The sequence below is a fragment of the Mesoplodon mirus genome (assembly GCF_964341445.2).
Source record: "Mesoplodon mirus genome assembly, chromosome: 15".
NCBI classification, from domain to species: domain Eukaryota; kingdom Metazoa; phylum Chordata; class Mammalia; order Artiodactyla; family Ziphiidae; genus Mesoplodon; species Mesoplodon mirus.
Window position 1 is genome coordinate 35,261,187 of NC_138991.1, and position 27,643 is coordinate 35,288,829.

A 27,643-nucleotide genomic window follows, 5' to 3' on the forward strand; every position below is an offset into this window, starting at 1 on the left:
GATTGTGGAACACTTTGCAAGTTTGTCACATCGGGTGCGTGGCACTGGCAGTAAGGCGTGTTGAATTGGAGGCGGCAGGGAAGATGAGCTGCAGGTTTCCGTGTGATGCTGTTCCACATATGGGTGTGTGCTCTTGGCCTCCCCTAGACAATTCCCTAATTGAGCTGCTGAGATCAGAGGCTTGTGACGTTCAGAATAAGACCTAACAATACTTGTGTGGGGTTTAAATGGCGTTGGAAATCATTAATGAAACAAAAAGCTATGATTTCCCCTAGATTAACATGCAGGCTGGGGTTTGGCATGCCGAAATTCACTGTTTTGGTCTCTAGCCCAAACATGCTAGAGTCATTATATTGTCATGTGGTAATTAACTGTTCCTTTAATACAAGTAATAAATATTAAGCCTGAGAGGTACTTTAGCAATGCCTTTTACATAATCCAAAATGATATTCAAATGCTGTAGGCATTGAGTCATTCAACTGTACTGTAGTAAAGTTTGAAGTTCAGTACATAGAGATTTTTGAATATTCAGTTCATTCTTTATTCTATGACCAGTTCTGCTACTTAGGCATTAACCTTTAATCATGTTCAATTAAATATATATGCCATAATGAATAATTATAAGATTGCCAGAATTTTCATTTACAATATAATGCTTTGAAAATTTATCTGAAGGTCCTAGTTACCATTCACTTGATAATGTGTGTATTATTTTTATATGTTAGTGAATTCCTTGCTGAATCTAACGAGGGAAACTATTTTTTATTCGAAGCAGACACAGTGGGTCCTGGCCTCTTAAAAGGAATGGACTGGAAAAGTTGTCAAGAGAAATTTGGGGGATGGAGGGCAGCATACTAGCTTAGCTCTTTAAAATATAATTTGTGCTGGCAGCTGTGCTGGGAAACCTACAGCAATGAACATTCATAGGATTTTATAGAAGCACAGTGGTTCTCCTTCTCCTCAAATCTTCCCTGACCCCTGTTTCAAGTTAAAGCTGTCGTTTTACATGGACGGGGCCACGGGCAATACTCTTTATCTCCTTCAGGTCATTTGCCCAGCATAAGGCCATGTGGGGAGTGGGAAGAGGAGTGGGGGTGGGAAGGTGTCCAGGGAAGGTACTGAAATTAAAAAAAAAAAAAAAAAGCTGCACCTGGAATGTTCTGAGGCTGTTCATTCTGTAACGCTATTACTGTTCCAACTTACAGGGAACCATCTCCCCGAAATAGCTTTGAAATCTAATTTAATATAAATATTTTAATGCTGATAAAAATAATGAGGGGCCACAAATGAGAAGGCGATGAGGTAGTCATAAACTGTATGTACGCACAGAATCAGTGCCCGGCTGCCGGGGTTTTGCATGATGGGTGGTGTTAAACGCTGTGCTGGACGTGCCGCGGGGCCTGCCTTTTGTAAACCCCACCAAGACGCTGGCTCCTCAAAGCGCTCCTGGCTCCTGGCTCCTGGTGGCCCCACCGACTGACGTGGTAGACGGAGCCCTCGTTTCCAGGAACCAAGGGTGGTCTGAAAAATTAACTGCTCTGGTATTTGAAAATTCAGTGAGCGCTTGGATATATACCCCTGTTGATCCACTGGGCTCTGTGTTTAGCATTCCTCAACCGGAGACTAAATCTTTGCAGCCGTCTCACAAGTGATGCTGGCGTCCATACCAGAAATATCTTCCATAATCTTTTCTAAGCCCAGCAGACTCGGGTATGCTTCTACTCTGACGGGGCCCCAGAGGCCCAGCGGAAGTGCCCCACTGGGGCCCGGCAGGTGGATTATAAGTGCAGCAGAAATAAAAATAAAGACCCAACTAACGCCAGAAGAACATTTAATGTCTCTCCATTTTCTGCTGAATGAATGGTAAAGGCAAAGTCCGCGCCTGTACCCCAAATTCCACATCTGCAGTGTCCGATTTTAGATCCAAATCTGTTGCAGGAAAGGGGACCCCTTCCATGGCCCGAGAGCGGGCTCTTGTCTAACCCTCGGAAATGAATTGTCCGAGGAGACACAGGTGCTGACAAAGCAAGAGGCTTTATTGGGAAGGGGCACCCGGGCAGAGAGCAGCAGGGTCAGGGAACCCGGGAGAACCGCTCTGCCACATGGCTCCCAGTCTCGGGTTTTATGGTGATGGGGTGAGTTTCCGGCTTGTCTCTGGCCAATCACTCTGACTCAGGGTCCTTCCTGGTGGCACATCCGTCGCTCAGCCAAGATGGACTCCAGCAAGGATTCTCGGAGGCTGGTAGGACTTAAGGACTGGCGTCTCCTCTCTCCTTTGGACCTTGCACGAATTCTTCCGGTTGGTGGTAGCTTGTTAGTTCCGCATTCCTTACCAGGACCTCCCATTGTAAGAGAACTCATGTGAGTGGCTACTGTTGTGCCTGGCCAGGGTGGGCGGTTTCGGTCAGTGGTTCCCCTCACAAATCCAGCTTTCTTGTAAGTGAATCTGATGGTGGAGAGCACATTGCATTGGCTGCAGGACCTCTCATAACTGGCCCAGATGCCCTTCTCCTGCTGTTTGTACTATAACCAGGAGTGTGTGGTGGCCTCCTGGCTGGCTGGCCCACTGGCGCAGGACGGGTCACAGCAGCTGGGTCACCAGCTGTGCCTCTGAGGAAAGACAGAACCGCCAAGAGCAGAAACCCGGGGTTCTCCCATCTTTAGATCACTAGCTGGTAAGCCCTGACTCTTTCCTGAGCATCCTTCATCAGTAAAGGAGGACCGTGACAGAAAGGGGAGCCCGCCCCCTCAGGGGACCTTCCTCTTTGGAAGGACAGTCACTGGATCTCACAGACTTGGGTTTGTGATCTCTCTGCCCAACTAACCAGCCCGAAACCTGGGCCCATCACCCCGCCTCAATGAGCTTTAGTTCCCTCTTCTGTGAAAGGAACGTGATCTGTGTGTCACATCTCTCTCCCAGGAGTGTCCTGGGGCTCAAATGAGAAAATGTCCGTAAAAGTGTTCTGTGATGGCCAGACGCTCTCCGGGTATCAGGTGTTATTTCCAACTTCATAAGAATTATTAGAAACTTGAGGCCTTCGGCACCTTCCCACTGGCTGCTTCCTCCGCCTGGGCGCTAGGTGATAGGGGATTTTCCCGGGCTCCTCCCCTTGCCACCGCGTGTATCTTTCTTCCTATCATATCAGGGAATGGAAAACCCTTTAAGTGTCACACCAGGCCAGGGAAGTGGGCAAATCCCAGGGAGCCCGTGGCCATTCCCACCCCATTTTCATGTACTGGGTCGGTCTGCGTGCACATCCCTTAGCAGCTGCAGAGAAGCACCCAGTCCATCCAGCCGCGGGGCCTTGGGGAGCTGACTCCCTGGGAGCTGGGCGACCTGCTCCGAGCCTCCTCGAGGCCAGGAAGGTGGCTCGAATGTGTCCAGAGGGGGGTGACGTGTGTTTCCCTCTCTTGCAGATCCCGTTCCAGCTCTGGACCTCGGGCAGCAGCTCCAGCTCAAAGTGCAGCGCCTTCATGACATTGAAACAGAGAACCAGAAACTTAGGGAAACTCTCGAAGAATACAACAAGGAATTTGCTGAAGTGAAAAATCAAGGTTGGTGGAAAATGTATTCATTCCTAACTTTTTCTTTCTTTTTCTTTTCTTCTCTTTCTTTCTTTTTTAATTGCCTTCCCCATACTGTTGGAACTAGCTCTGATTGTCACCTTCATCATAAACTCCGGGTGGGGCAAGAATCAGAGTCATTAAAGAGAGATAATAATGCTTAGCAATTGAGAAGGAAAACTTTACCTCTGCACAAGGACTGCATAGGATTTTATTGCCCTCCCGCCAGACCGATCAGGATTCTTTTAAAGTTCTTCCTGAAACATCATGTGATAGGATCTGCCTTTTCAAAGACGGATGCATTGCCTGCGGGTGACACCTGTCAGAGAGCCAGCTCATGATCAAAGGGTCACATCCAGTAAGTCATTTAATAATTGAGGCCGATACATTAAGGCTTTAGACGCAGGCTCCACGTCCCCACGCGTAAGCCCCGTGGTGTCCTGGTCACTGTCACCTATTCATGACGAAGTTAACGAGGGAAAACAAAACAGCTTTTTGGCAACAAGGAGAGAGGGCAAAGGTTGCCTGGCTTTCCTGTCAGGGAAGAACAAAGAAATCTCTCCCACACCTAAAATCCAGACGTGTCCCAATCGGGAGCCTTGTGGCTTCCTCGTCTTGAGGAAAATCTCTGCCCCATCTGACAGCTGCTGTAGGTTTCTCAGCCAAGTCCAAGTAGAAGTGGGCCTGTTTGGTTTTGTTTGGGGGTGTGGGTGAGGAAGGTGACAGAAAAGAGAACAAATGGCTTGGGGGACTTCTGCGGGCTGGAGAAAGAATTACCTGATGATGATTTTTTTTTTTTTTTTTTTTTTTTGCTGTGCTGGGTCTTCGTTGTTTTGCACGGGCTCTATGGCACATGGGCTTCAGTAGTTGTGGTGCCCAAGCTTAGTTGCCCCGAGGTATGTGGGATCTTCCAAGACCAGGGATCGAACCCGCGTCGCCTGCGTTGGCAGGTGGATTCTTAACTACTGTGCCACCAGGGAAGTCCCTGACGACGATTATTAAAAGCATCCTTGGGGCTTCCCTGGTGGCGCAGTGGTTGAGAGTCTGCCTGCCGATGCAGGGGACATCGGTTCGGGAAGATCCCACATGCCGCGGAGCGGCTAGGCCCGTGAACCATGGCCGCTGAGCCTGCGCGTCCGGAGCCTGTGCTCCGCAATGGGAGAGGCCACAGCAGTGAGAGGCCCACGTACCGCAAAAAAAAAAAAAAAAGCATCCTTGGGTTTTGAGACCTTTGGACACCGGCTGGCAAGGAGGGGTCGTGCGCAGAAAGGACCCGAGAAGAGGCAGGAAGGTCCAGGCCTGGGCAGTGAGGACAGCAGGCCCGAGGGCCCCTTCCTCAGGGACGCCACCTCGTTCTGGCCCACAGGGAGCTGTGAGCCTGTGGGACTCAAGGGACAGTTTGGTCCCACTGGGGAGTGAGGTGAGGACTTAGGAGCTTGGGGTCCAGTGAGAGAAATGCTCCCTTCCCCCAGCAGGTGGCTCTGGTCAGAATCACCCAGCGCCCAGGGGAAAGAGAACCTGTGAATTCTGGTTCTGCACATTTCCTTCCAGTGACCTCTGGCATCTTATTTTGACAGATCCACCATTTGGGTCTCCTTCAGTTTGATTTGGTTTTGTTGTAGGGCGTGGTCGCCCTCCCCCCTCTGTTTTGTCAGCGCTCCAGGGCCAGTTGCCCAGTGCAGGGTCATTGCCTCCCCAAAGGCCTCACCTGATGGACATTTATAAATGAAATGCAGAGCCTAAGGGACTTCCCTGGCGGTCCAGTGGTTAGGACTGGACTTGGCGCTTTCACTGTAGGGGGCATGGGTTCGATCCCTGGTTGGGGAACTAAGATCCCACAAGCCACGTGGTGTGGCAAAAAAAAAAAAAAAAAAGTGGAGAGAGAGAGAGAGAGAAAGAAATTCAGAGTCCAAGACTCAAGAACAAAGGCTCCAAAGGCCAGCAGACCGGGCCGGGGTCCCTTGGTTGCCACCACTTCACTGTGCAACCTGGAGCAAGTGGTCTCATATTGTCGAAGCCTCGTTTTCTTGGGTGGAGGCAGAATTCTCATACTAACCCTGAAGGGCTGTTGTAGGATTAAATGAGATGCAGCCGAGGCGTTAAGCACTGTTCCCGACACTCAGTAAATATCAGCTGCTCTTAACTCAGCGCTGTGGCTTTTTCCAGAAATCGCCCCCCATCCTTCTCTTTGTTTATTGGTATCTTCACAGATTTTCCCCACTGCCAGGAAAATGCTGCTTTCCTCTCTTTTCTCCCCAGTATAAAAATGATTTGAATTTGCAAGGGGTTGAGGTGCACATCACTTGTTTTAATCATCACAGCTGTAGTGTGGATGGATCAAATGTTAGAGCAGGACAGGAGTTTCTTGATCACGTGCTGTAATTCTCCCCCACTCCATGTAAAGGTGAGTGAACGGGGCCCAGGCACAGCCCGTGGGAGCAGAGCTCTTCGGTGTCCTCTCCTCCACGCCGCTCTCCCTCCTCCCCTGCTCACACGGAGGGGACCCAGCTGGGACACGCCCAGGGCAATGTCCTGGACCTGAGCCCAGGTGCCAGAGGAGGGACCGAGGCTCCAGGACAAATCCGCCCCTGGCTCACTGAGCAACCCACCTGGGCTGGATATGACCCTACTTTGATCATGAGCTGGCTCTCTGACAGGTGTCACCCGCAGGCAAAGCATCCATCGTTGAAAAGGCAGATCCCCATCAGACAGAGTGAGAACCCCGAGCTAGTGCCCCAAACTCCCCTGGAAGGAGCATAGATGGGTCACACTGAGAAACCCATTGGGTTGAGCACCAGGGCCCAGGGGCTGCCCAGATGCTTCCAACCCATTGCTCAAGGCAGAAATGCTGCGTGTTTACAGCCTCATTGACCATCGACTAAAAAGAATGTGCAGCCTCATTGACCATCGACTAAAAAGAATGTGCAGATGTTTCCAGAGGTGACCTGTTGTGTCCGCTTTGGACGTGTTCCGCTCCCTCCCAGCCTGGGCCCCATCACTCCATGTTATCCATTGTGCTCACAGAGCGTTTCTTCCAGGCCCCAAACACCCAGCCCGAGAGGCAGGAAGCCCCCTGTTCGTCTCTCAAATGCCCTGCCAAGGTCATTGGTCTTAATTCCCTCTCTCCTCCTCTGAGGAGAACCCTCTGGTTCCACTGGATGAAAAAGGCCAATTTCTTATCTTAACGAAAGAGCCTCTAGCTTTTATGCCCCAAGCCACGTGGGTACAAATGCCCGGCTGCCTGGCTCCCGCTTGGCCCTGCATGTCTGTGCAGCTCAGGGAGCAGAAGCTGACGTGAATTACAGCCCGAAGGAACAAGGGCCACCAGTCCAAGCGCTTACATGGGCAGAGACCTGGCAGGCGACGTTGTCCCGTGGGCCAGGAGCCCCGTTGTCACAGCCCTGTCGAGGCCTCACCCTGCTCAGCCCAGCCTCATGCCTCAGCCACTTTCCGAGCACCCACTGTGTTGGGTGCTGGGACGACCAAGAAACTCTCAGCCTTGCCTCCCACGAGATGGACCCACGCCCAGGCAGGTGTGGTCCCCCAAGAGCTCCACCAGCCTTGGAGCCAGGGCCTCGGTGCTCTGCCTGGGGCTGGCTGGCCCGCCCAGGGGAGTGGGGGTGAATGGGGCGGGAGCAGGTGGAGTGGTCCCACCCTAGAGCCACTTACAAGTCTGAGTTAGGACCCTGCCCTGTTCGTTGCATCTGCTCTTGTGTTCCTATTTTGGGTCATTGAAGCAACTGCTGTAAACACGCACTTGGTGGTGGGGGAACCTGGGCTTTCCAGGGGCGGCCCTGACCCCCAAAGGACCCTGTGTCCTGAGCACCGGGCACTGCAGGGCTTCATCACACAGCACTGCTTCCCATGCCTCTGGCACTCACCCTCCCTCAGCTGCGGCTCCCCTGGGCCCCGTCATCAGTTCTGCACACACAGCCTGGGTCTGCCAGACTCTGGCCCTGGTGGAGGGTGCTCTCAGCACCCAAGCTCCGGGGCTGGTCCCTTCCAGCCGAGGAGGCAGGCGCCTCATCCACTTAGCGCACCGTGTGTCTCATCACTTGTGAAACAGCAAAGCTGCAGCCCATGGCCGGGGAGGTCAGTAGGCTTGTTCCAAAATGTGCGCACAATTATGAACTGTTTTCTTTGTAAGAAAGTACTTAAACCCACACTAAAACGTTATTAATCTTCCCTCAGTAGAGGACTAATTTAAGACTCATCAATAAGATGATACTATATTTTACCATTGATTTCCCCCCTCTTTTTCTTAAGTTGTATTAGAGAGACATAGTTCTTCTTCCCAGCAAAATCCATTGATCCTCCTCAACCTAAATGTTTAAAGTTCAATTTAACATTTAGGGAGTAAAAGGTCTCCGAAGGGACTTGTAACCATTGATTTTGTGTCAGAGTTGAAGAGCTAAAGTTTAAAACACACCGATCCTCCTAGGTTACGAAAGCCTAGTATAAATAGCCACATGGAACCATGCTTCTCTTACTGGAGTTTTTTTTTTTTTCCCCCTTCTGCAGAGGTAACGATAAAAGCACTTAAAGAGAAAATCCGAGAATATGAACAGACTCTGAAGAACCAAGCCGAGACCATAGCTCTCGAAAAGGAACAAAAGTTACAAAATGATTTTGCAGAAAAGGAGAGGTGAGCACGTGTTGAGATCTGCACGCACTGACGTGCTGACGTAATGTTTTACTTGTACACAAGACACAAGACAGTTTTTTTAAATGGACCTGTGAAATAAGCCCAGGTTGGAAACCAAAATCCTAGGGGCTCTAAGGCACAATTTTTGTTTGAAAAACAACGGCGTCCCTTGTTCTGTAATTTGTGAGATTGTGAGATGACCTTGAGTGAAATGTACCAGTCTTTCCCGTTGGTGGGTGGTGTCAGGTATGTCAAAGGGCATGTCTGTCGGGGCCACATGGTGCTAGGGCTTGAGCACAAAACGTGGGTGGTTGGCACGTGGGGGTGGTACCCGAGGTAAGATGAGAGGGGTGGGACCGTCCCCTGCTGTGTGTCTTCTCTGGGAAGCCCAGGGCGATGCTGAGCTCCTGCTACCTTCTTAAGTGAATTTTGATATTTAACATCTCTCTCTCTCTCTCTCTCTCTCTCTCTCTCACACACACAATATCTTTTTTATCTTTTTTTAATTTTTTTGTCTCTTGCCTCGTTTCATTACCTCACAGAGCTCATACATCAAGGAGTTAGTATCAGTAAAATATATTAATGCACCATCCAAGGACTGTGAGTGTTAGGTTTCCACTGGCCTGCTTCACCCAAAACTTTGCCACAAATAATGAGTTGCTTTTTCACTAGTGTGATGACTTAATGAAAGTTAGATTTCTTATAAAAACCATAGGAGTGTCGAACTTACCAATTCAAACTGCGTAAGTCAGGTCTCTCAGAACTCTGGTGAAGCTAAGGTTTAAAAATCTAAGCCTGTCATGAAGAAACGTGAGTCCATTAATGAGAGGCACTAAATGTCTGGTTACAAGTTAAGAGGCAGGCCCCGTGGTGGGGTTTTGTGGGTGTTTCCCGTGGACTTGGAATGCAGCTGCTCGGACTTCTATGAGGCAGGCTCCGTGGAGATCTCGGGCATCACCAAGGCCTCTCTGGGGCACCGTTAAACTGGCTTCATTTAGAAAAGAAAAAGAATGCCCACTACACTCATTGCCAGGCCCTCTCGAGATGTTGTCTCACCAAGTGCCCGGGATAGACCTGCGGAGCAGACCATCTCATTTTACAGATTAGGCACCTGCCCACACTCTCCCAGCGAGGCACCCAGAGGTGGGGGCAGAGCCCGACCCACTGCTATGGCCCTGGCCTCCCTTTGCGCTCAGACTTGGCCTCCCAAAGCCCTCACTGCAGGACCAAAGCCAGTCCCTCGAGGCCAAGCCCAGATCTGCCGGGGATGCTGCATCTACGCTGCTGGGAGAGCGGGGCTGGGTACAGCCCCTGGGAAGGAAGTGAGCCCCACAGAGTCGGGGCTCAGAAGGATGAGCGGGTTCTTGACCCAGCAGATATGGAACTGGCACTAAATATGTCTCCTAGGAAAGCACTCTGTGCCCAAAGAGATTTCTCACCATATTACTGATAATGGAGGGGAGGGGGGAATGCAAGCCATTGAAATGCCTTGCCAACAAGAAATGGGTGCGTAAAAGTGGCCACCCCTAATGGGAACGTTATACAGCTGTTATAAATAATAGTTTTGTTGAATTTGCAATTACACCAGAAATGTATCCGGCATAATGTGAAGTGAAAAATGCATGATACTGAATTATAGACGGCGTGATTACATCTGCAGAGAGTAAACTTATGCATTACAAAAGTAGGGAAATAAATTTCTATAGGAATTTAATATTATTAAGTTGACTTTTCAAACTAGGTAAAAGGATTGATTATATTAAAAGATGCAAATAACTGACCACTGGGGGTGGGGGATGAAGCTAGATCTTTATCTCATTCTTTACATCAAAAAATTGAAACGGATTAGGATTTAAGTATTAATAATTAAATCATGTACATACTGGAAGAAAACGTGGGCATTTACTTTGTTTTTAATAATTTTGGAGTGGAGAGATCTTTCTAAACATAAAAGAAAAGTTATAAAAATACAGCTGCCTAAAATTTCACACAGACTTTTGAAAACAAGTAACAGTGGACATTTTTAAACCATCAAAAAACTGGGAAGAAATATTTGCACCACATAAGAAAAAGGGCTAATTTTCTTTATAAACAAAGAACTCTTACAAATTAATAAGAAAAAAACCCAGCACTACAAAAAATGGGTAAAAGAGTTGAGCAGACAGTTCATACAAAGAGAAATTCTCAGCTTTACTCCAGAGTAAAACTAAGTTTAATTTTATCCAGTGTTGGCACAGCAGAACACTCTCGAATGCTGTTGGCAAGAGTTTAAACTGGTGAGGCTTTTTGTTGGAAAGTTTCTCAATAGCTATCAAAACAACGAAAACAGTTGCACATACCCTTTCACCACTGTAGTTCCTCTGTTAGAATTTTATCCAACAGATTCACTGTCAGAATTATGCACCAATACCTATGATGATCATTGTGGAATTGTTTAGTAGAAAGGGGTAATAAACTGTCTAAATGTCCATAGAGGCTTGGTTAAGTCAATTGTTTAATGAGAATGAGGACGAACTATATATGCTGGGGTAGAACATTTCCACAGTACAGAGATAAGTGAAAAAGCTAGCTGCAGGATACCATGTGTGCTCTGATCCCTTTAGTATTAAAAGAAAGGGGCGCAAAGTGCTTATTACACTATAATATCTCACACCTGAGTTTATATTATGCTACAGTATATTACATATTACATTGTATTTCTATACGTATAGAAAAATTCTAAGACATCCCTGGTGGCGCAGTGGTTAAGAATCCGCCCGCCAATGCAGGGGACACGGGTTCGAGCCCTGATCCAGGAAGGTCCCACATGCCACGGACCAACTAAGCCCGTGCGCCACAACTACTGAGCCTGCGCTCTGGAGCCCACGAGCCACAGCTACTGAGCCCACGAGCCACAGCTACTGAAGCCCACGCGCCTAGAGCCCGTGCTCCACAACAAAAGAAGCCACTGCAGTGAGAAGCCCGCTCGCCACAACTAGAGAAAGCCCGCATGCCCCAACAAAGACCCAACGCAGCCAAAAATAAAATAAATAAATTTATGTTTTAAAAAAAAGAATGAGGGGCCTCCCTGGTGGCGCAGTGGTTGAGAGTCCGCCTGCCGATGCAGGGGATACGGGTTCGTGCCCCGGTCTGGGAGGATCCCATATGCCGCGGAGCGGCTGGGCCCGTGAGCCATGGCCGCTGGGCCTGCGCATCCGGAGCCTGTGCTCCGCAACGGGAGAGGCCACAACAGTGAGAGGCCCGCATACCGCAAAAAAAAAGAAAAAAGAAAAAAAAAAAAAAAAAAAAAAAAAAGAATGAGGAAGCCCTTTATTGTTTAAAAAAAAAAGTAAAGAAACATTCTAGAGAGCTACAAAAGAACTTTGAGGAGTGCTGGTGGGGCCAAGAGAAAGGACATTTTACCTTCCATGCTCTTATAGTATTTGTGGTGGTGGGTTTTTTTTTTAACACAGAGCATTTATTAGTTTTATAATTGAAATATGTGCAAACGCAAGCAGTGCTTTTCCATAGATTTCCATAAATTTGGGTGCCTTTTTTAACTGTGCCATTTCTACTTTTCTGTATCCCCAGGTTTCTTCTTTATGAGAGCATGTGTTATATTCATATGATGTAAAAATAATAAACTTATTTTTAGAGATTTTTCTGCCGATGAGGAGGAAGGAATGCTATTTATTGACCAGGGAATTCATTTGGAGATCATGGGAAACATAAATACATGGAATGTGGCTGCAAACATTCCGAATGTCCCCATTAGGTATTAGAGTTGCATTTGCATTCCATTCCAACAGAAACGGAACAGCTGTCGAATCTCTTCAGTACATCCTTTATTCCAACAAATTCCTTCATTGTGTCAGCAAAATGTAAATGTATCATTCTTCTTGGGCTAACTTCAGGAAACAATGAGTGCATGATGATGATTTTTCTTCGTTTTTTTTTTTTTTTTTTAAATATCTGGCATTTCAAGAACGAGCTACATTTAGGATAACCTTCTAGATCAGTTGCCTCATGTCAAGTCCCACAGGAAATACACCTCCCCTCATGTGATGTGCGGGTACAAAGTCTGGGTGTTAAAGAGCCAGGCATCAGGGCTCCTGGCATTACGAGTTGTAACCGGCCGCGAGCCTGTCACCAGCTGTGCGAAGATGGCTCATCGCCGTAGCTCCAGAACGCACAACATGTGTGAGTTGCTAAACAAGATGACCAATCCGGCTTCTTCCTCTTCCTTTTCAGAAAACTGCAGGAGACCCAGATGTCCACCACCTCAAAGCTGGAAGAAGCCGAACATAAAGTCCAGACTCTGCAAACAGGTGTGCTATTCTGCCTGCCGGTCAAGCTACTACAGGCCAGTCTAACCTAGGGCAGGTTTGCGCCACCTCCCAGTCCCTCCAGGTCCCCTCTGACACCTGTGACCCCCGCCGTGGTGAGCCTGGAGGAGTGAGGGAGTCCACGCCCCAGCGTGCCTCAGACCCCCTCCTCCACAGCTCCCCACCTCGACTGCATGAGTCACCCACACTGAGTCGTTCCTGTCGAGGTGGGAGGCTCTGAATCCCATTTGCATCGCTGCCACAAGCCATCCTTTCTTCCTGCTCTTTTTCCAACAAACAAGTCTAAATCACCAAACTGTCAAGGGCTGACATCTCATTTGGAACAATAATGAGGGCAAAAAACCCCCTTATTTCTACCCTGTGAAGTTAAGGAGAACAGTAATAGCAGACCTTTAAAACTTTAGATGCCAAAAAAGGTTATGCTTAAGTTTTTATCGCTTCTTTGAACTTCTTTCTGCCTTTTTTCTTTTTGTTCTGGAAGAGAAATGGCACTATATATTTAATTTAAATGTGGGGAAAAAAATCAGAAGACATCATAGTCCAAGTTTTAAAAAAACACAAGTGACAGAGTGGGAGAAACTAATCATAACAAATTCACAGTCAAATAATATCCAAAGAATATAAAGCTCACCTACAAATCAATAAAAATAGAGAAACCGTCCAGGAGAACAACGGGCTAAGGATGAGAACAGGCAGTTTGCAGAAGACATACACGCGGCACACATATGAAAAAATGTTAATTTTGAACAGGCAGGGAAATGCTAATTAAATCAGTAAAAGATTGTTTTGTCTGTCAGACTGTCGAATTTTTTTTTTAATTGATTATTTACAATGTTGGTGAAAGTATAGGAAAATAGCCACACTCTTAGTATTGACATGAATGTAAATGGACTCTTGGGAGGCCAGCTGAGTGATATTTATCTGAAGTTGAAACATCCATGCTCTTTACCCAGCACCTTCCTTTCTAGGTGTCCTGACTCCCCGAGCATGTGGCAAGCCCTGTACAAGAGCTAAGTTGTTACTGTCATTGCCAATGTCCCAGCATGGAGAGATTTCCATATGTCTGCTAAGGGCAAAGGGCAAATCTCAGAAGATATTTGTATCATCCTATTTATGAAGGGGGAGGGGTGTGAAATATTACACACACACATACACTTAAATATATATGCAGTTAGGTATGGAAATATTTTTTAAATAGTGAAATTTATTTAAAAGCAGGAAACTTACACAATAAACTAGTAACAGTGGTTATCTCAGAAGAGGCGCATGGGATGAGGTGAGGTGGCAGTGGAAGGGGATTTTTCTGTTGCATGCTGTGTATACTTTTGTAATCTTTGCCTCCTTTGAAATGAGAATGTATTACATGTATACTTTTTCTTTCTGACTTAATGTGAACAATTAGTATATTATGGTTTTATGTCCTCTGCCTTTCAGCGCTGGAAAAAACTCGAACAGAATTATTTGACCTGAAAACCAAATATGATGAAGAAATTACCGCCAAGTAAGTCTCTGCCTGGCTCCCTCCATCGGCATGTATTTGGTCAGGTGTCACCCGATTTTGCTAATCCGTGAAAGATTTCCCTGCTTCACCCTCCTGTTTATTGACTTTGCAAAGTGGTACGGGGTTTCGAAGATGCTCGGCCTCTGAGCTGCTGTAAGGAACAGGGTGTCGTTCCCATGACTTGCTTGCATCAGTTTAAAACCCAAGATGTGACAGTAAGCTCTATCTGGTGCTCTCAGAACAAGCCTTCCAAGTGAAACTTTTTTCCTTAATTATGTGGAGCCTGGCCACCACTGTGCCTTTGTCTAAGAAAGTTTGAAAAAGAGTCAGTGTAGAGAAGATGTGATACTTGGGACATTTTGTGGAGCTTGGTCTGTGCCAGTAGCACCACCTTTTTCTTGTGCCTTCACTCCCACACAGGTGTGTTTGTTCAAATCCCACCTTATGGCGCTGGGCGTCCGTGTGCGGACACACCCAGAGTGGGTGTGTATCTTTCGGCAGGTGTATCACACAAGGGTCTTGTGGGGAGGAAATCAGTGATGCACTGCGGGTACACTGTGGCTAGCCTACCCTCCACGCAGAACACCAGGAAGCAAGAAATAATGTTGACGTAAATCAAGAAAGATGAAGGAGCAACAGATCATCCCCTGACAATGCCAGGCTAGAGGTTGAACAACTTTTTCCTGTGCCACCTCCCCCAGAAAGCCATGTGTCCCCAACGCCCACCCCACCCCAGCCCTGACAGCTGTGTCTCCAGTGAGAAGCATCTCCTGCTGTGCTCACACCGGGCCTCGGTGGGCGCTGGCGAGTGGGGAGGTGGCTCTGAACAGCGTCGCCCTCCTCCCCGGCGCCTGCTCCGTGTGGGGCCCTGGTACTCGGCATCCCTCAGTCCCATCACCTTTGCCCTTGGCCTTTGAGGTTGCTGCTGGGCCAGCTGCTCTCAGGGCACGTTGAGGGGGCAGTAGGGCGGCCCTTGACCTTTGCCCTGGGTTGTTTAGCAGCTCGAGATCTTGAGAGCCCAGCTACCCAGGTCTGGTGGTCAGAACCAATTTTGATCATGAGCAGAGATCTTCTGCGCAAAGACTAAAACATCCTGGTCCATCTTGATGACTCCGGCTGACTTGTTGGCATGTCTAATCCCGGGGGACCCCGCCAGATCACTGTCCCCTCTCGGTGTGCTGAAACGAGACTTTAGGTGGTACAGAAAGAGCCGGTTCTAAGGTCTCGTGACCGTTAAAACTGTGCTTTGAAAACTGGTGGTTCTGGTATTAACCCTTCCGACCCCGGGCATCACTGTCAGTGGGCCGGCAGGCGTGCGTCTCCGCCCTCCCCTCTGAGCCCACAGCCTGAGACCTCCTCACCTCCCGAGACGTACCCTCCGAGGCAGCACGCCAGCTGCTGTCACCCTGCGGTTCCTCGGTGTCCATGTCTGGGTTCCCTCTTCTGCCCGCGTGTCATCCTTGTTTTTCTACTATTTCCGCCTGGACTTGATTCTACTATGTACGTTGTTTTTCTCAGTAAATTCGAATTTTAAAAATTATAATGTTTTAGTCTGATACATAGCTCTGGCCTTAAGTTTATAGCATTTCTTTTCTAAAAGACTTTGATCTGAAGATGCTGTGCTAATTCCCTGATTCATTCACTCTTAGCCACACCATCTTACTTGCTGACAAAATTCATGATGGCTTTGGGGGTGATAAATTGGATTATTTCATTAGTTTCTGTTAACTTATTTTTGTTAAACCACACCTCTTTCTAAAAGGCATAGATACATCTTGCATATCTACAGTCAACCAAAGTTGGCTTTATTATACACTGAAGAAAAACTTTTGGGAACCCAACCTCTAAGCCCGTCTAAGCCCATGGTTTTCAAACTGTGGGTCACAATCGCGAAGTCACTTTAGCGAGTGGTGACTGGCTAGTTGAGTAATAAATAGAATATAAAACAAAATAATGGAATAGAATAGAAAATGTCATGGCTCATGGCACACAGTAAAGTTAGGCATTGTTTTGTGACACTTTTAACTCATGTGTAAATCTGAAAGTACAGAGTTATTGAGCCACAGCATAAAATGTAGTTCTTCCTGCGGCTCTCAGTCAAAAACCATTTCGAAAGCCGCTGCTCAGAGACTGTCACCAAAGCTCAACTTCCAGAAGCGAGTGTCTCCCGCCGTGTTCCCTGCGTACACGGGGTGGGAGGTGTACCTACTGCCTGGTGACACCAAGTATCTGCAGAAACCACTGGGAGTTGACAGCCAAGAATGCCACCTGTCATATGATGGCTAAGTACTGGGCCCTGGCTGAGAGTCACAACTTCTTACTTCCTTCTTGGGCTTCTAAAAAGCCACACAGAAAATTTGTGTCCATGTAATTGGTTTGCCTTAGGGGTTGAGGAAGCAACGGCACTGAGAACAGCCATCTAAGAAGGACTTAATCTTCCCCAGCTCACGGCTGTTGGTCTTCTCTAGGGAGGGCACGTGTCAGCCAGCAGTGCCTGGGAGACAGAAAGAGGGAGGAGGGGACATCTTGTCCCTGTCCCCACCCTCTCCCTGCCTCACTGTGCTCGGGGCCAGGGTGATGCTTGGGGATGATTCCCGTCTCTCAGTCTTGTCCTAAGTTACCATTTATAGATGCAGGGACCCTGGGCTGTTCCTAAGCAGCCAGCTCTGTCATCTGACAGGTAAGATCGTTAAATCTCGGGTCACCTGCATCAGCAGGGCTACCCAGGGGAGCACCAGAGGCCGGTCCTCCTGCCCCCAGACCTCTCCTTGGACTCTGAGCCCGCTGGCCTTTGACGAGAAGCGGTGGTGGTGGACGGGGGCTCAGGGAGAAATGTCTCTAGACTGTTTCCCATCACATCAGTGTATCTTGAGTCCAGAAAGCTTCTTTTCCCTCCAAATCCAGATGAGTGAAAACCCACACGTGACTTGCTCATTTTCACTGAACTAGAGTAAACGGAGAATAGAATCAAAAAGCATGGGGGTCAGTTGTTCTGTCACGTAAACTGCTTTGCCTCTGGGCTGTGGCTCTTGTTACCAACTGCTGACGGGGCCACGGGTGCTCTCGGGGTGTGTCCCCTCCTGTGATAGTAGCAGGAGGTCTCCTCCAGGGATAGGTTGGGAGGCAGAGGTGTGGTGTGCACGTGGGCGCAGAGAGAGAGCAAGCCTCATGGGCACGCCTCAGAGCCACTCGTCGGCGGCACTAGCGTTCCTGGAGGCCTCCTCTTGGAGGCTCGGTGGCCGGGGTGGTGTGGGGGAGAAAAGCTATTGCAAGCCAGCGTGACCCCTGCTGTGATGGAGGGGACGTTAGTTAGCGCAGCACCTGTGCCGTCGGGGTGTCCACAGAAGACAGACAGCCCACTCTAGCTAGGTCGGTCGGAAGAGAGTTTTAACATGGGCACAGAGGGGATGAGGGAGACCAGTGTCCTGAGCGAGCACTGGCCGGGCCTCACCCCACCTCCGTTTGGAGGAGCCACCTGGAGAGGAGCTGTGGCCTCTGGGGGGTGACGGGGATCCCAGCAGCACCAGCAACCCCTGACCTTACCCTCCTCCCCTCCCCGGCCAGGAGAGGGGCAGGGGGAGAGGGAGCTGGCGACGGGGACGGAGGGTCTCCAGCGCACACCACCCCACCCCGCTGGAGCCGAAGGAAAGGACTGGAGGAAGCCTTCCTGAAAGGGATGACCAGGGGGTTGAGGCCGAAGGACGAGCCGCGGTGAGGGTTGCTAGAGGCAAAGGAGGAGGGCCCTCTGTGAAAACACCAGGCGGCGAGGCTGATCTCCTGGAGGACCAGCCCGAAGCCCCGGCGGGTGGCTCTGCCAGGGCAGGTGGGCATGGTGGGCACAGGGGCTGGACTGAGGCTCGGACGGGGATCGGCATTTCCCAAATAGAAATGGACGGCTACCACGGGGCAGCCTAGGGCCAAACCCTTACTGTAAATGGTTCCCAGAGTAAGTAAGCCACAAAAAATGTAGAGAATGGCCTGAGATAATAATTGCTACTTTCTTTTAACTTCGGAGACAATCGCTTCGATCTTGGACATCCCCCACGGAGCTGCCCCCTCCGCATTCCTCCCCCCTTTCATTTTCTGGGAAAGGTCTGTCACTTTACCATCTGCTTCAGGCCCGACTGATGTATACTGTCTTAGACTAGACAGCTTTTCATTAATACGTACGAATATAAGCCCGCCAGGGGCAAATCTCACAAATGGTCGTAAAACATTTCAAAACAATGTATCTTCTCCCTTCGAAAGGAGGGCTTTTAAAAAATGTGTTGACAGAAAATGCAGGAAGGGGATGGGAGAGGCACTGTGGAAGGTGGGCTTTGAGTGGATTGCCGGGGTCCGCTGCTCACCCTCTGTGTAGCCCTGGATAAGCTAATTGACCTCCGTGACTCTCTTTTCTCGCCTGTACAATGGGTATAATAGTAGTCAGGATGCCGGGTGGCTGTGGAGAGTAATGAGGAGGTGTGTGTGCAGCGCCCAGCACGGTGACAGCTGTGGTCACTGTCACTAATGGCTGTCAGCTATTCTATTGTCAACGAGTAGAGACTGTTCCCGACAAGCTTGCCCTGGGCTCGGGTGCGTGCGTTTCTGAAATTAGACGGGCCTGAACGGCATCGTCTCCACAGGAGGTTGGAAGAGCCCACGTCGCCTGTCCGTCCCTGGGAGATGTCACTGGGGTGACCATCCCCGCCCCCACTTGGGACCGAAGCCTGCAGGTCAAAGGCAGCGAGGCCGTCGGGAGCCCCCGTTGACTGGGTGCAACCCTCAGCCTGCGTCAGCTGGACCGGCCCGGCTGGCTGTGGCGGGTACAGCAGCAGGAAAGTTTTCCATGTGTAGGCTTGAAGCGAAATGTAATTAGCCTTTATGTGCAGAACAAGGCCTCATTGATGAATACAGCTGGTCTTTGTTTTGTCCTGTCATTGAGAGTGGGAGGTGAAGTGCTCTTCTTCATGTTTATTAATGCGAGGTCCCTTAGACAAATGGCAGGCACAGTTTACTATTTGTTGGAACATCGGGGGGCTTGCCAAAGCAGTTGCTGTGGAAGAGGATTGCAGGGTTTCAGATTATAGCCATTTCTGGGTTAAATAAATGAATTATTTCTCAGCTTTTTTTTTTTTTTTTTTTTAAAGTTAAAAACGTACGTCCTCCTCAGCTGGTCAGGCTGTGTACAGATCTTCTGCCTTCTCTTAGCAAATAGAGATTTAGCACCCCGCTTGACATTAACTTGGAGATTCGAGCAAAGTCGAGCAGGTTGGATTTTAAGATTTCAGTGGTTCCCCAGGATGGCCTTGGAGGAGGAGGGCAGACAGCTTTTTGGGCCCCGGGAGAGAGGCCTGGACAGCTCCCCCTGCCCCCCGACTCCACGCCTGTCTCCTGCAGCTGTTCGCCTGTAGTTGGGCTTAGGTGGCCGCTGCCCACGGTGGGAGGAATGTTGCCCTCCCAGCCAAGATACCAGCATTCTGGGCGAAAGTGCAGGAAGTCCCATTTTCGCTCAAGTCCACGGCCACCTCTTTGCTCTGTCCCCCGGAGTCCTGGTTGCAGAAGGAGCTTCAGTTGTAACACACACAGTCAGCTTATTACATTCCTCTTGACTTGTGGGCGGAGGCTCTGAGCCTCTGATGAAAGAAAATATTGAATTGCACTGAAATGCTGCATTTTTTATAGCTAATGTTAGTCTTAGAAGAATTTGCACCTCCCAAACCTTTCCTGCCGGTAAAATTCATATTTCCTAAGGTTACTCATGTTGTATTCCTTGCCTATATGCTTTCTAAAAAGAGCCACATGGTATACACACAAACTTACATAGTACATTACAAAAGAAACGTTTATGAGGAACTTCACTTGGGTTCATTTTAGAGTATTTACTCTCTAGAGTGTATATAAACCAGTGTATAATCACAGAATGCATTATGCTCTGAGAAAGCAGAAAACTCCCAGGCGAGCTTGGCTTAGGGCTTTATTGAAATTGTTTAAGGAAGCCTGTACCCTGCACCCCGTGTTTTGGAGGTAGGGGATGCCTGTGTCCCAGAAATGGTCGTGGAGGACCTCAAACGAGATTTGAAAATGTGAGGATACCCGCAGTTGAAGACTCGACGGGGACCAAGACCGTCCATGCATCCGGGTCACTCTGGACTATGTCACGGCACCTTTTTGCATGATACCTTGTTTATTCTTTCCAGCAGTCGTGGAGGAAGTGTTTGTGGTGTTCATTGCATAGACAAGGAAACAGTCCTGGGAACACAGAGGCAGGCCTCAAATCCAGTCCTTTGGACTCAAAATCCAGTGCCCTCTGCACTCCCACCGTGGCCTGGAAAGTCTCTTCCTGTGCTATCTTCAAAGGGCTGAGTTACCGAGTGCCGGCTCACTGGGTGACCGGCCTTCTTGAAGGGTTTCACGTCTTCTCTCCCTCCCCACGAGCCCCGTGGTATGTACCCTCGCAGACCGATTTCTCTTTTATTTATTTATTTTTTACAGTTCCACATGCAAGACTCAGGAAACTGGGCCAGGTAGAGCTCAGTAAGCGGAATACTCACGTTAGACAGATTGTGCTTCCCCCGATTGTATTTGAAAAGACCAACCTCAGTGTCCGGAAATGGAGTCTCCCTGCTGTACCTTTAATAATGTAACATTTTCTATTTCCTGGCTTTTTGATGAGTCATCAATTTACAGTACGGGTTGCTGTAATTATCCTGGTTAGATTAATTTCCCTAAAAATAGAGAAGCAGCTACTTTGATGATTTTGAGGGGATGGACTTGAATAAAGAAACCCCTGTACTTTAAACCTGAGAGAGAAATCAAACTTGCTGAGAACAAATGATGCCTTTATTTTCCCATACCTTATCTGCAAAAGGGTGTGTGCATTTTGTAGAATTCCTGGGATTTTCCCTCTCTGTCCAAGCATTTTTCTTCACACCTAAAATTCAGTGCCTACATGAGCCCTAAAGGGCTTTCCTTGGCTTCTGCACTGACTGAATGTTTTGCCTTTTCCAAGCAGTACAGCCCTGATCTGGAGTTTTCCCCAGTCTGGGAACTGCGTAGAAAGAAGAGTGTGGCTTCATATTTCCAAATCCAGGTAGAAAGTCCTCTGAGTGCCAAGGCTTCTTCACCTGTTCCATGGACACCGTGGTCTAGAAATTATAAGGCATCAGTGAGAATTGGCAATCTTTACCTTTCCTCCCTTCAGCTAATCTTTTTATATATATTTATTTATTTATTTATTTATATTTGGCTGCGTTGGGTCTTCGTTGCTGCACGCAGGCTTTCTCTAGTTGCGGCAAGCAGGGGCTACTCTTCGTTGCGGTGAACGGGCTTCTCATTGCAGTGTCTTCTCTTGTGGACCATGGGCTCTAGGCGCGCAGGCTTCAGTAGTTGTGGCTCGCAGGCTCTAGAGCGCAGGCTCAGTAGTTGTGGCGCACGGGCTTAGCTGCTCCGCGGCATGTGGGATCTTCCCGGACCAGGGTTTGAACCCGTGTCCCCTGCACTGGCAGGTGGATTCTTAACCAGTACTGCGCCACCAGGCAAGTCCCCCTTTGGCTAATATTAAAACTCTGTGCTAAAATGCAGGCATTGTGTCAGGTGCCAGAACTACAGAGTAAAGAGGACACGGAGAGTTAACAGATGTGATATGCACACAGACATGGCTCACACGCTCTGCACACAAAAACACGTGCCACACACGTGTACATATAGCTGTCCTATATATGTGTGTGTGTAAACATGTTTATGAATATGGAGATAGCAATCACATTCATCCATCATCATGGGCGCTTTCCTGCTTGTGGGGCTCGAGGAACGGATGGGCGTGTCCCTGCAGACCGCCCAGAGTTGGCCAACGTCGCCTGACCTGCCTCAGAGGAGGGCCCTCACCTCGGTCCCTGCACACCACAGGCCCACTGGCATCATCAACACATGGGGCTTCTGTTGAATGAATCACTCTGTGGGTGCCTCCGCTGCGGAGAGCGGAGCCACCGGAAGATGCCACGGCCACTGGCAGAATGTAAAGGCACAAAAAGACAGGGCAAGTGTGAAGCTTCCTAGTTTAAACCTGTGCGGCAATGACGGCAGTGTGACAAATCAGGCTCCCAAACAAGAGGGAACTCAAGGGGTAACCGTCTCATGGTACACCTACTGATGGAATACTGTGCAGCATGCATCACATTCCTGAAGAATAGGTAATGACAAGAAAGACATATTTACATGGCAAGTAAAAAAAGAAAACAAACAAACTAGAAATGAAAACTGAGTATCAGTCTGATGCCATTTGTAAAAAGTTAAAAAAAAAATAGAGCACCATATAGAAAAAAGACTGGAAGGAAATACGCCAAAATGTTAAGAGTTATCTGTGTGTTGTGGGATAAGTGTGATCTATTTTTAAAAATCTTCTAGAATTTTCTAAATTTCATATAATAAACATGTGTGGCTTTCGTAATTAAAAATAATACATGTCACATAAAAGGAATTAGTCTTCACTGATGTGGGGCGATTCCAAGCGAAAGATAGTTTCTCACTTCCGCCAGCTTTCCTGCCTCCCTTCAAAGGGCCCTTGACTGGTCAGGGTGCGTCAAATCCCCTTCTTCCCGACACTCTGGAAGCAAAGATGTGCAGTGTCACAGTGACCAGCGAGCCCAGGGCCCCCACTGCAGCCAGGGACTCCCAGGGGGTGGGGGTCAGAAACGCACAGCTTTGGGAGGAATATCACTGAGGGCAGAAGGCAGCGTGAACATTCCAGACTGGCCTCCATTACAATTCTGTCTTCATGAAGCACTTCAAAGGTTCAGGTGGCTCCTGCCTTCTTCCTAGACTCCAACAGCTTCCTTAGTTTGCCCTTCCAGAGAGCAAACGGACTTGCTGGTCAGGCTCTCAGCACTGCCGAGACTGGTCCCTCGGCCGCACCTCTGATCCACCGCTCTCCGCAGCGGAGGCACCCACAGAGTGATTCATTCAACAGAAGCCCCATGTGTCGATGATGCCAGTGGGCCTGTGGTGTGCAGGGACCGAGGTGAGGGCCCTCCTCTGAGGCGGGTCAGGCGACGTTCGCAGACTGCTGTTCGGTGATGCTAATAGATGTCCCAGCCTCCCCTGGTTGGTGGACAGTGGAAGGTGCTGGGCCTAGAGTCAGGAGACCCTGGGTCGGATCCCAGCTCTGTCACCGCGTGTGGCCAGCACAGCTCCCTCCCTGGGCAGTGGCAGTGTCCTCATTAGCAAAACGGGAAGATTGGACTAACCCACAGGCAGGTTTGAAGAGCCTGACCGTTTCTTGGCCTCTTGAACTTTATCACCCAGGTTCTTGCCAGAAGCTGGGATCTCCGATCCTCTCCCAGCAGGGCCTGCACAGCCATCCGCGGAGGGGCCTTCGGGGAAGGGGCTGTCCGGCATGTGGGGGTGGTGTGAGCCTCAGGGGAAGAGCCCAGGTCTCAGGGTCACTACAGGGTTTGATTCCTGGTGCTGTGAGTGCAGAAACCTTGGGCAGGGCGCTCCCTTGCCTTACTCTGGCCTTAGTTTCCTCCCGAGCAAAGTGCAGAGAGCCGGGCCCAGCATCTGAATGCACGCCCTCGGGAAACAGGGCTGCGGCACTGCTGTCAGCTGCAAGGCCCCCTGCCTGGCCCATTGGAAAAACGCTGGTTCACTTCCCCCACCATCAGGTCTCTTCCAACCCTAAAGAACCCCATCCTTTTCCATGTTTGACCTGGGAAGATCAGTCTGTCTGCATCACAAGACCTCTGTCTGTATTTGCATGCTGCAGCTGTGGACTGAAGTGCGCTGTTTCGTGTCACATCATCATCCTAAGAGACTCTGAATTTTAAAATCTTAACTAGTTACCATTTGGGTGCTGCTAACACTGGGCGTAAAAAGTTCTGAGTTCAAATGATTGCAGGACTGTTAGTGCCTTAACCACGAAATAACCACCTTGAGAAATCTACGTGCCATGTGTGTGCAGGACCCACTTTCTAAAGCGAGAACAGCATGGTTCCCTCCAGCCACACATCGGGGCAACTCTTAGCGTTCAGCACAGACCTGACTCCACGTGTCCTGGAGAATTTGGGGGTCCCTGGGCTGGTGTAAAACAAATTAAGAGAGGTGCCAAACATCTGGGCACAGGCAAGAATGTCTAGGGCTTTTGTCCTGGGATATCGTATTAAAAAAAAAAAAAAAACTTTTGGGAACCAGCCTTCAGAATGAGAAGTTTCCTGTAGGAAAGGGAGAGGGAGCTAGATAATTGAACTCATTGATTTCCTTCACGGCTTGTTTGCCCTTTCATTCTCTTCCTGAGGTGCTGTTTGTTGAGGAATGTCTCCAATTGCCAGAAAGACAGTGGGGTGTCTCCTATTTCCCCACCAGCTCTCCTTTCAGCCAGAGCCGAGCTCTGAGGCGAGCCTGCAGTATGAATTTTTAATACAGAGCTTTATGGCATCACTCTGGCAGCCCAGCCGCATTGCTCTCCTGAGCTTTGAGATTTCATGCTCTGCTGAACAGAGCAAAGACTGGGGGCATTCAGCATCAGTGAGGATTAACCCCCAAGTGACCACACGTGTACCCTCTGATGTCCCTCAAGGTAAACCTAAAGGAGTTGCGAGGAAAAAATTAAAACTATGTAGTGTTTGGAATGTTATCAACATAGCCTAGACACAGAAACAGAGCATAATCTTGAAATTTCATGGGATAGCGTATATTTTTAGCTTTTCACTTATCTTTTTTAAGTTGGACTGTTTCCACTTTGATGCATTTCTGTGATCTTTCCACCCTGAAAAAAAAAAGCCGGTTTGTAGGATTTACAGAACATAAAGATTAGTAGATACTTCCGTTTTCCATGGAAAGCCCCAATGTAATTAGAAATTTAGAATTTGTCGTCGATAATGGAAAAAGGACCAGTTATGTAAGTGGTTAATTCTGTGTGTAGGCATATGGTTGATTGGCCCTTTCTTCTGGTAGCTTTCTGTATTTTTGAAAGTTTCCAAATTAAGGGGAAAAATTTTTAGAAAAAGTTGTCTATAAAAATGGCTTGAGTTTAAATGCGTTAGGGAAGGATGAAGCCTTCGATCAGCGGTGGTTCCAGAATAGCTAGCTAACACCCAGAAGATGAGAGTCAGGGCAGGGCCCCCGTGCAAAGTCAAGCCTAGGTGTTTTAAATATTTACATATGAAAAACAAAGCCATAAAAAACATTAGGAGAAATTTTCGATGGATATTTTTATAATGTGGGGGTGGGGAAACCCTTTCTAAGCACCATGGCAAAGGTAGAACGCACACAGGAAACTCACAGCTTGCTGGTGATTGATGACTGACTGGTAGATAAACTGGCAAAAATATTTGCCTTGTGTATGACAGAGAAAGTGTGTGTGTGTGTGTTTATATATATACAGGCACACCTCGTCCTATTGCACTTTGCTTTATTGTGCTTCAAAGATAATGCATTTTCACAAATTGAAGGTTTGTGGCAACCCTGCATTGAGCAAATCTATTGGTGCCATTTTCCAAAAGTATTTGCTTTACTTTGTGTCTCTTTGTCACACGTTGGTAATTCAGACTTCAAGATTTCAGACTTTTTCATTGTTATTTTATTTCTTATAGTGATCTGTGGTCAGCGATTTTTGATGTTACCACTGCAAAAATATTACGACTCACTGAAGGGTCAGATGATGGTTAGCATTTTTTTAGCATTCAAGTATTTTTTTAATTAAAATATGTACGTGTTTTAGACATAGTGCTGTTGTGTATGTAACAGACCACAGTCTAGTGTAAACATAATTCTTATTTGCACTGGGAAACCTAAAAATTCGTGTGATTCACTTTATTGCAATATTTACTTTATGGCGGTGGTCTGAAACCAATCCCTCAGTGTCTCTGAGGTATGCCTGTATATATAAAGAGCCTTTACAAAGCAATAAGAAAAAATTTAATACCCAAAGAGAAAGCTCTCCATTTTCTTTTTTTGTTTTAGTTTTTATTGGAGTATAGTTGCTTTAAAATGTTGTGTTAGTTTCTACTGTACAGCAAAGAAAGCTCTATATTTTCAAATCCAACTCCTTGCTAGACATAGGCATCTCAAACTCAAGCAAACTCATGATCTCTTCTGACTTCCCTCTAACCTGCAGGCAGCTTCCCTTCCATTTTTTTTCCCTCCCTCGAGCATACGTGGTCTTCCTTTATTCCAGAGACGGAATATTCTTGACCCTGCTGTCTAATCCATATTAATTACATATTAATTACACCTCCTTGAGACCTTCTCATTCCTCAAGTCTTTATCTCCACTGTCACTGCAATAACTGGGCTTTTTTCATCTCTTGGCTTCGCTCCTTCAATATCTTAACACTGGATCTCCCTGCTGCCAATTTCTCCCTGGACTAAGCCATCCTCCAAGTATCTGCTAAAAGTATCTTTCCAAAATATAAATTTGATCCTGTTGAAATGAGTCCTTAAAATCTTTCCATGGTTCTTTCTTGCCACCACTGAAAAAATGATGCCATAGCGCCCGAGATGCTTCATGACACAGCTCTGCCTTCATAACCTCATTTCCTACCGATTCTAACCCCCTCTGTAGAACCGTGGGCCTTTCCCCAGCTCACCATGCTCCCACATCCTGATATATAGCTTACCAGCCTTTCTTCACAAGCATGTCCCTGCCCCTCCACCCCCTGTTCCTGCATCCCTGCCCCTCCACACCCCATTCCTGCATCCCTGTCCCTCCACGCCCCATTCCTGCACCCACATTTAACAGCCTCTGTGTGCCTGTGAGAGGGGGCTCTGGTCTCTCCCATTCCATGGAGAGAATTCAGGGGTCTTGATTTTCACTAAATCTGACTGCAATGTAGCATTTCTTTCCATTGCGAATCAAGTCAACAGACCAGAACAAGAACAGACCTGTGACTTTGCTGCAAGCGGAAATCCCAGTATTTTCACATCACATCACAGTCCTTGCAGATACCTCAAGGACTGTTTATCTCCATCACTGCTTCAAAATGTCAGTAGTTCTTAGACCTGCCACGAGATTCGTTATATGGCGCATCAGTAAAGAAGAACGTTTGTTACGGGGACTTCCCTGGTGGTCCAGTGTCTATAAGACTCCACGCTCCCAATGCAGGGGGCCTGGGTTCGATCCCTGGTCGGGGAACTAGATCCCACATGCGTGCCGCAACTAAGAGTTCACATACCACAACTAAGGAGCCCACGTGCCGCAACTAAGGAGCCCTGGAGCTACAAAAAGAGCCTGCCTGTCGCAACTAAGACGTGGTACAACCAAATAAATAATTTTTTTTTTTAAAAAAAAGAACATCTGCTACTAGATCACAGACTTGGGGGTTTTCTAGTATTGTAGTAAATGCACTTGCAAATATTTATTTTCCTTAGTAAACTGATATATTTAAAACATTATTCCAGGAAGGAGGTCCATTCTTTTCAGCAGAGGGACCACGGCACCAGAAAGGTTAAGCATCCACATCAGATTGGCAGCATCTTGAGGGTGGCAACTGGACCTTCCTAATTTTCTGTGCTGGCACTTTGCCCAGTGCTTCCTACAGTACACAGGCTCCTAGTAATAGTTTGTTCATGTGGTTTTCATAAAACCTACCTCTTCTGGGTATGAAACGGTTGGGGCTGAGATGGGCCTGGGTCA

The 27,643-nt window shown here is 48.1% G+C and overlaps 1 protein-coding gene across 15 annotated transcripts in view; it reads left to right on the top strand.

Annotated features, from left to right (window-relative positions):
• Nucleotides 1-27,643, top strand: part of CUX1 (cut like homeobox 1) — a 374,351-nt gene that overhangs the window by 225,938 nt on the left and 120,770 nt on the right. For all 15 annotated transcript variants that reach the window (XM_082644032.1, XM_082644034.1, XM_082644031.1 and 12 more), the window contains exons 5-8: nucleotides 3,418-3,555; nucleotides 8,086-8,209; nucleotides 12,440-12,516; nucleotides 13,969-14,035. In XM_082644032.1, coding sequence (XP_082500158.1) covers nucleotides 3,418-3,555; nucleotides 8,086-8,209; nucleotides 12,440-12,516; nucleotides 13,969-14,035 — 406 coding nt within the window. The remainder of the gene's footprint in view (nucleotides 1-3,417; nucleotides 3,556-8,085; nucleotides 8,210-12,439; nucleotides 12,517-13,968; nucleotides 14,036-27,643) is intronic.